Here is a 9,407-nt window from a genome sequence, read left to right as displayed (position 1 = left end):
CCAACCCTGCGGCGAATCCTGTATCCAGAATGTAGCTGCTGAAAGGATACGATGGGCAGGGCATGTTACAAGCATACGGGACAGCATCCCTGCATATATGGCGTTCGCTTCCAAGCCGTCAGGTACACGAAGGCGTGGAGCGCAGCGAGCTAGGTGGGCGGACCAAGTACGAACCGATTTGGCGAGCGTAATCGAGAGCGGAGAAATATGGCCTCGAACCGTGAAAATGGTCGATTCAGTGATACCTAATTAAATGAATGAAATGAATGGACGACGCCGGACGCCGGACGAGTCTTCATAATCAGTTAGCAAAGGAGGGGAATGTTAGTGTGTAGGTATTCTTGCTACTAAAGACCGAGAGTGGCTCTGCAACTCCACAATGTCACGGAAAGAAAATTGTGTTAGTTGGATGGGGTAAGTAAAAGCTTAGATCATGGAAAATTTTATTAAGGGCGAACCCGAGATTGAACCAGCTATAAGCCAGAAGCAGTAGTTGCTAGACCACCCAGATTTTGTGAGTTAAAACAACAGAATAAAAATGCCAATTTTAAAACCTGCAAATATAGAGAAAGTAAGTAATTTTGTTGGGGTTGTAAGTGCCACAATATCGCGTTTGGGGAGACTTTCCGGAGAAGTATTAAGAAGAAATGCAAACTAAATTATAGATGCAACACAATATATCGGAGAAATGTTGTTAAGATATTTCATCAGAAAAACATCCACGTGTTTATTTTGCTTTTCAATTGAATCGTGTGTGTTTTTTTTTATTTTCAGTTTCCACTCATCTCCTGCTTTTTGTTATAGGGTAAAATGCCCAATAGTGGACCCCTAGTAGGGAAATTTTGCTCTTCCTGGCATAAAGAGTGGAAATTTTCAAAATATTAATTCTGCGTGATATCTAACATCAAGCTATGCATCTCCTCTTCACGATACATACATGAAACACGCAAATACTCGACGTTATTCGTTGAAATTAACATTTTAAAGTCTGACTGAATTCACCCTATAGTAGACCCCCTGGGGGTCCATAATAGGAAATTGCTTCCCTATAGTCGACACTTCATTTGATTTTTATGTTCCGTTTCGAGACGTTCTTCTTCCCTATTATGGACCCCCCAAAATATTCCTATAATGGACACACTCGTGTTTATTTTTTATAGAATTGTAAAAAATCATCTATTTTTACTTTCCATAGCATTTCCAATGCATGTAATCAAATCATAGAACTGTAAGGTAGGTTCTCCCGATGGAATTTCATAGCAAAATGTTTACATTGTGCTGTAATAATGCAAAAATGGCTGGAGGGTCCACTATTGGTTGGGGGTCCACTATTGGGCACTTTACCCTACATGTCCCTCATTTCCTAGCTACCAAATACGTAATTAAGAACCGGTTAACCGGATCAAAAAAAGGATACTAGTCATTAGTGATACATGTTTTTGGCTACATTCCCTACAGTCTATGTACGTTTATAATGGAAACATCAATTAGATCGCCTATCTTTATTTTATTCAGAAAGTGCTACATAAAATACAGTATGAGCTCCATGTTCAGGATGTAAGTATTATCAAGTTTGTGTGTATTGTTTAAATGTTTTTGACAAGATATAGCTAATGTCCAACTTCAGAATACTTTCCTTTATAGGCGTCTTAATAATATAAAGGAACACTTCATGCTGAGAGGTTGAAAAAAGTGTATGGCTGAGGATCGGAAAAGGGATAATGCCAGTTGTGTGTGACATTCTCTGTACATCGAATTTTTCCGCATGTTGGCGGTAAGATGCGCATTTGCAAAGCTAACTACTGAAGGGTTCGAGTTTTGGTCCAGCCTATAGGAAGTAATAACTTGGTTATAAAGAGTAATAATGCTAATAACGATAATACTAACCTATAGGTGACAATGGCTTTTTTACTTACAGTCGATATCTTTGTTCATTTTTGTATGTCTGTTTCCATTCTATCTCTTGCTCTCTGGCAGTACATATGTTTATAGATCTATTTCTGATGACATAAAATTTTGGTTGATTTTTTTTTCTGAAATTGGTTATTTAAGAATCACTTCGTGAACAATTTGCTTAAATTAATCAAAATTGATTGTTACCGAGATATCGTTGGTATCGATCGGTAAAGTAAACTGAAATATTGTCGAATTTTGTTTTGAAAGAATCTTCGTCCAATCTCGGTACTGTTTGCCGTTTTATATTAAAAAGCCTTCAGAATATTTAAGAAGTATTTCAAATTTTGTTTTTAAAAAGACAGGGACACCGTCTTCGACCAGAGGTCGCACAGACTGAACATTTAACACCTAGCATGAGACAACGGACAGGACATATAACACCCAGTGGACCAGTGGAGAATTTTTCGATCACGAAAAGTTTCCTCCTTACCGGGGCGGGAATCGAACCCACACTTCCTAGCACATGCGTCTAAACGATTGACGTATATACAGCGCCGTAGCGTGCGGTTGGCCAGGTTGGCCCCCGCCAAGGGCGCCAGTCTTTAGGGGGCGCCGAAATCAAGGATTACGCTATAAGAAAAAGACAAATTTATTTAGTTTAGTTTGAAAATCATGGATTGTGATACCAACATTATGTGAATTGGATTATTTCAAATTTTGGCTATTATTAGGACCACCGAGAGATTTCCGGAACCACAATGTTTAATAGCAGTGAGGACAATTTACACTCAGTTTTATTGGTTTGAATTTGTTCACATTTTTCAAGTGGATGTCTTTAAAGTATAACATCCATAAACCAATTGACCAAATTTAGAAGTGCTTTTTGTTCTTTTATCCGGAAGTAGTGGTATGGATTTTGAGCATATTTCAGATAAATTTGCTGTTTTTTCGTGAATTTTGTTCTTCTATTTATAATCAAATGTAGATTAGCCAACTCACTGCAGAGTTGAACTCTATCGACCCAAATATGTACAGCCTGTACAGTACAGTACAGGATGTGCCTCCAAACCATCGACAGACACAGTCCTGTGTTTAATTTTCTTTGATCCGAGATGATCTGTTGGCAATTTTAACCACCAATCAATCTGTTCACTATACGTTATTGACCCTTTAGTTACTTTCAAACCACAGACCAAGCCATATAAGATTTGAATTTTTCTTGATTCGTCCGATAGCGATTTTGAACATCGTTCAAACAACCCACGTTAGATTTGGATTTAATTTGTCCCTACGAGTCCAGTGGTCCAAACTATCGATAAAGCCTCTCCAAAGTTGAATTTTACTTGATCCGAATCCAGTATTTTGCGCTCGATAAAGGCGGCCGAGTGAGTGCCTTTTTGACATTCAAGAGGTAGAAAATATTTACATATTTCAAATACAGTTCAATGGCAATTCCCGGCCATCAACCAACCCATGAACCCGAAATATAGTTTTCCCTTATCCTGACTAGATCCGATAGCAACTCTGACCTTCGACCATCTCACCCAAAGTGGCACTTTATTAATCTAGTCAGCCACCGTCAGATCCGCTCCAGAACCGGATTTTCCTTGACCCGAGTTGGTCCGACAACGATTCCGATCATGGACCGACGCATTTCAGAGCGGGATTTAATTAACCCAACTAGACCTAGTATTGCGTAGGCTCTGGAAAACGGCTCATCATTTTTTATAAACTACCAGCGTGGCTCTGGAAGTTCCCTTACATGATTTTTGAAATAAACAAAAAAGTATCACAAAATTGAAAAAATCTCAAGAGAACATTTAGCAACCCACATGAACTTCAAGAATAAGCTTCTTGTACTCAGTATTGAATGGTATTTAAAGCATCGTTAAACCACTAAATCCTCTAACCTTACGTTTGGTGAATTTAAAAATATCTCTAATTTTTTTTGCGTTTTTGTTTTCATTTGTTAGAGAGGGGCGCCAAATTATGATTTCGCGAAGGGTTCTGGCAGTCCACGCTACGGCTCTGCGGTATATAAAATATATAAATTGTTCATACCGGCCGTACCCTAAAGGAACTATAAAATCTACACTTTCGTCTTAGATTTTATCATGAAAACGTACATCTAAGTTTTTAAAATCACATTTAGCATTTTCATATCATTACTATGGCGTACTGTGAATAACTTGAAATAAAGAGCCTTGTTTAGTGTTGGACCGTTGGACTATGAAAAAACGTAATCGTGCGCCTCTGATTGTGACTATATTTTACATGGCTAAAATGTAACTTATATATAAGTATACAACTACTGTGTTTTAAACGTTTAGTTTAAGGATCGCTTTCCTTACAACCGAATACAACTCCTAAAATCACGTGGTGCAGAAACTGTTTTGGCGCCCATCGCTAAATCATTTTATTTTCTGTTTTCGCACGAGGGGCTATTCACCAATGAAAGCTCATCAAGCAGATTGCGGGCAGCAAAAGCTAGCGGGCTTCTTGGAGCGGGATTCATTGGAAAGCTATTTTCAAATCGAGATGACTGGCAACCAGGAAGAGAATAATGTCAAAGTGGAATGTTTTGTTTGTAAACATCTAACGTTTGGTGCATTTAAGAGAAATTTAATCAACTTTGATTTGATTATTGCAATTGTTGTTGAGATGACTCGTCATGCAAGGAACTGCACTGCCGGAGCGGTTTACACCTATCACGAGAAAAAGAAAGACGCTGCTTCGTCCGGTTTTGGTTCATCATCACGGCGCATTGGTAAGGACTCGGTGAAAGGATTTGATTGCTGCTCTCTGACGCTACAGCCTTGCCACAACCCTGTTATAACGTACGTTTTTGAACTCATATAAATATGATTATATGGAAGACCACAATTAATGGCGTTGAATGGATGCGAATTCGTCTAAGGGAATTTAGTTCAAATGTTCTTCTCATTTTAGCAAAGATGGATATTTGTTCGACAAGGAAGCTATTCTTACCTACATCATTACAAAGAAAAAGGAATTTGCCAGAAAAATGAAGGAATACGAACGACAACTGAAGCAGGATGAGGAGGAACAAACGGAAAAGGTGAATGCCGAAACTAAAAAGCAGGTAGATCGCTTCATTTCCACCGAGAAGAACATCGTCAGCTCTAAGCCTACCAATCAGTTAGGTTCGTTGGTTTTTTATGTGCTGATTTGACATAAATTACATGCCCATTACTTTCGTTGCCCCTCAGATGAGATTCCCAGCACCAGCGGAGCAATTTCAAACGTGTCCCTCGGCAAGCGCAAGGAACTGCCCAGCTTTTGGGTGCCTTCGCAGACTCCTGCGGCCAAGGTGGCACGCATCGAGAAACCGGACAGCAAAATTTACTGTCCCATTTCCAACAAGCCATTGAAGATGAAAGACTTGATTGATGTGAAGTTTACCGAGGTGAAGGATCCTTCTGATAAGAAATCCTTGATTGCTAAGGAAAATAGGTACATGTGTGCTGTAACGCATGATATCCTCAACAATTCTGTTCCCTGTGCTGTTCTGAAAACCACGTAAGATCTTATTTCTGCCTATGAAGTTGGCGTGTGAATTAATTACCATTTATTGCAGAGGAGATGTTGTTACTTTGGAATGTGTGGAAAAGATTATCAAGAAAGATATGATTCATCCGCTGACCAATGAGAAACTCAACGAATCCGACATCATTACATTGCAAAGGGTTTGTTACTCATTTGTCTGCATAGAATGAAACTGAGTTATTATATTATTTTAGGGTGGAACTGGATTTGCAACAACCAACGATAACCTTCAGGCAAAAGAAGAGCGACCAGCATTGCAATGTTAAAGTATAGCATAATTCATTTTTCATATGATAATAAATAATGACACTAAAAATAGGTGTGTATTATATTTGAAAATAAATTGCTTTGGTAATCCACATAACTTAATAACGGCTGGGTGGATTATCTTCATGCAGATTTTCCTTGGAAATTCCCAAGAATTTACCTAGGAAACACCGACGTATCTCATTTAGAAATTCGGAAGAATTTTCCTTGTAAATTACAAAGATTATTTCCTTTGTAAATTCAGAAGATTTTTTTCTTTGTAAAGTTTGTAGAAACGATTCTCCGAAACCACAAACGTTTTAGCTTCTTCTTCGTTGGCATTACATCCTACGCTAGGACATTGTCGTATCGTAGTTAAGTGTTCATTAAACACTTCCATAGTTATTAGGGGAAGGGGGGGCAATATGCCCTAGCTAAGCAAACACTGCTCTATTGTCTTATTTGTAACGCTATTCATGGGTATTTTTACATTATGCATCAGTTAAACAAGATAGCTAGTTGATGCCATTCAAAAATTGACAAAAATTTCAATCATATTGATAATATTCATATTTCAAAAAAGTGGTGATATTCTGATGCCGGAAAACTCATGAGGCAAAACGCCTTTTAGCTGGCAGCTCCTAGGGAACAAAGTACCACGCGTCGGCGAATCAGCATTCTAGTATGGATAGTCCGTGGAGACGCAAGTACTTTGTATGTTATTGCCACTAGGGCGTTTTGCCTCTCCAAAATGTTAGATGTTTCTTCAAAATGTGGAAATTTTTGGTTTTTCCGACCTTCCCATGCACTATTTTGAAACTTTTTTCGCCTATCCTACATAATTTTAGATCTAGTTTTGTTACGGACATCTTAATGACGGTAAATATGAGAGAAACCACAAAAGGCGTTTTGCATCGGGTGGGCGTTTTGGGGCCTCTTCCCCTAACTGTGAGGTTTCTAAGCCAAGTTACCATTTCTGCATTCGTATATAATGAGGTTAACACGATACTCTATTTCCAGGGAAGTCGAGGAAATCTCCATACCGATAATGACCGGAGCGGGAACCGAATAAAGTCACCCTCAGCATGGTTTTACTTTGTAGCCGCGCATTTTTACTACCGTCGTCGGGGGTGACAATGGGTCAAATGGGGGTGAGAATGGGTCACTGTTTCAACCACTTAGATTGCTTGTAGAATAGATTGAATGTATCTGAGGGCGAGAAGACTAAAACATAAGAGACCTCTTTGAACGATTTTGCTCTATGACCTCCAGACTGCCGGTAAGAGCGATGACCCATTCTCAACCCCCAGACCCACTGTCACTCCCGATGGCAGTACTAGAATAAACGCTTACTTCCGACATCATGAACGTCAAAACAAAATTTGAGTTTGCCACCAACACATTTCAGTACCGGTAGGGTGGGTGTACCAATTGTCGCCACACGTAAGAACAACTATTTTTTAAAAAATAAGTAAAGGCATGTGGGTGGACTTTATAAATTAGTCTTTGCTTTATACATCAAGGGAACGGTTTTACTTCCTGCTCCTTATAACAGCTGTGAAAACAACAATAATTTTTTTTTTATAATCATCAAAATTTATTAATCCATAATAGGACCGCATGCACCATTGTGGTACTATTTTTAATTTTGGTTTCTTATTTGGCAAATCCCATTGTTTTCTTATGGGACTGGCCAAATAGGGACCACTAGTGCGACAACTGGTGCAAAGGACGTCAAAAATTAAGCAAAATCCATTTTTACAATTACGCTTTGCTTGTTTTGGGGAAGATCAAAGGTTTTATCGTATCATATGAATATGCTTTATCGATATGAACTTGGTTTGCGGTGATTTGATTGGCCATTTGGCATATAAAGCACTAGTGCGACAACTGGTGCTATAGCCACAACTGGTACATCTAGCCTACATAGTTGAATTTTTTTTTATTTAAATTTTCTACATTTTCCGGACCATTGTACATCACTGTATCCCTATTATTACTAGAATTAGGGGATTACAGTTATCTATCTTCAACATCACGAGCGCTATAGGGAGATTTTCTACATAAACATTTAGATATCCAATCATAACTGTTTTCACAATGGTGAAAATCGAGCAGGTGCACATTTCTTTTTGCTTTTAATTTTACAAAAATATCTACTTCTACGCAGAAACATATTCAAATGGAAGCCTGTACTCTAAATTGTGTGTTTGAATCTTCTTTTGTTTGATCACGCAAATATTATCAGAGTTGTTGACAATAGTCTTGCTATCATAATAAAAACTACTACTGTCTGCCTACATTTACTTCGCATAGTCGCAAGTCTAGCTGACAAAACATATAAACTCCCGCGGTGAATGTGCCATCATTAGCACCGTATGGAGCAACTCTAGATGATATGTATTTGACCTTATTCTACACTGAATATGTTAACGGACATGCAGAAAATGATGCGCTTCGTGAGAATGTTGTGACCAATAAGTAGGATATGCCATTGGATTGCCATATGACCTGGGCTGGTAATCTATTTCTTGAGAATATCTTACGGAGCGTGTCGGTAAGTGCACGAATTACGTTGTACCTACTGGAAGTATGCACTGGATTGATATGATACAATAGGGGAACTGTCCCATTTCCCTACTCACGGTCAGCTCATCTTGATGAAAAAGAAGCACAAATTGTGTCAGTTATTTTAGTTAACATGTGTTCGCACTGGAAAACAAGAAGCAACCCATTTGCGTTTAATTCCTTAGTTTTCGATAGGATGAATATGGGAACTATAGCGAACAAAACAATACTATGCTGAGGGTGTCTGCACACTTAAATCATTTCACAGATTTCGGTGAATTTTGCTTCATTTCACCGAAATCTCAACAGCAGATTTGTTCGGTAATTGTTTCACCGATTTTCTGCGGTATTTCCCTTTGTTCAACTGTCAAAATCACCAAAAAATCTGTAAAATTTTTACCGAACAGTTCTGCTGTTGAGATTTCGGTGAAATTTCACAGAAATTTGCGATTTATTTTAAGTGTGTGGGTTCGATTCCCGGTGCCGGTCTAGGCATTTTTCGGATTGGAAACTATCTCAATAACACTGGGTATCATCGTGATAGCCTCATGATATACGAATGCAAAAATGGTAACTTGGCTTAGAAACCTCGCAGTTAATAACTGTGGAAGAACTAATGGAACACCAAGCAGCAAAGCGGCAATGTCCCACTGGGGGATGTGATGCCAATAAGAAGAAGAAGAAGAATTCCGGAAAATTTACTCCAGGATCCATCGAAAACAAAACCTGGGGTGGCATTGCGCACCTCGACTCGAAACGAGAAAACCATGCAGAATGTCATACCAAAGAGTTGTCGAAAGGATATGCGCAATGAGGCCCCTGTTCCAAGAAGTATGACGATTTTAGATATGCAATGCAAAGATCGTGACGGCGGTTTGCATAGTGCCATTTTCCGCGTGATATAGAGGAACTGTTCGGCACTTCATCGCAGAGCTCCCGTCTTCTTCTTCTATGACCCTACGTTCCAACAGGAAATTGGCCTGATTTTCAACTTAGTATTCTATCAGCATTTCCTCAGTTATAAATTGAAAGCTTTCTATGCCCGTCATTTCACGAGTATGTATCTTATGTGGCAAGTACAATGGAAATACTATGCCCAAACATCCTAGACCGGATCGAGAATCGAACTT

General features: G+C 38.9%; 1 protein-coding gene across 1 annotated transcript; it reads left to right on the top strand.

Moving 5' to 3' along the window:
• Positions 1 to 4,450: 4,450 nt before the first annotated feature.
• On the top strand, positions 4,451 to 5,779 carry LOC134214997 (nitric oxide synthase-interacting protein homolog). The gene is made up of 5 exons (XM_062694263.1): positions 4,451 to 4,733; positions 4,846 to 5,060; positions 5,127 to 5,436; positions 5,495 to 5,603; positions 5,658 to 5,779. Exons 1-5 carry the CDS (start codon positions 4,558 to 4,560, stop codon positions 5,727 to 5,729), a joined length of 882 nt encoding a protein of 293 aa, XP_062550247.1. The 5' UTR covers positions 4,451 to 4,557; the 3' UTR covers positions 5,730 to 5,779.
• Positions 5,780 to 9,407: the final 3,628 nt, after the last annotated feature.

This window comes from Armigeres subalbatus, chromosome 2 (assembly GCF_024139115.2).
Source record: "Armigeres subalbatus isolate Guangzhou_Male chromosome 2, GZ_Asu_2, whole genome shotgun sequence".
Classification (NCBI taxonomy): domain Eukaryota; kingdom Metazoa; phylum Arthropoda; class Insecta; order Diptera; family Culicidae; genus Armigeres; species Armigeres subalbatus.
This window is presented reverse-complemented; position numbering and strand designations above follow the sequence as displayed.

What these genes read in the sequence shown, in the direction of transcription:
- LOC134214997 (XM_062694263.1), top strand. Translation starts at nt 4,558, where the DNA reads ATGACTCGTCATGCAAGGAACTGCACTGCCGGAGCGGTTTACACCTAT. An exon ending in TAAGCCTACCAATCAGTTAG is followed by an intron (nt 5,061 to 5,126) that starts GTTCGTTGGTTT and finishes GTTGCCCCTCAG; the next exon opens with ATGAGATTCCCAGCACCAGC. An exon ending in ACATCATTACATTGCAAAGG is followed by an intron (nt 5,604 to 5,657) that starts GTTTGTTACTCA and finishes ATATTATTTTAG; the next exon opens with GGTGGAACTGGATTTGCAAC.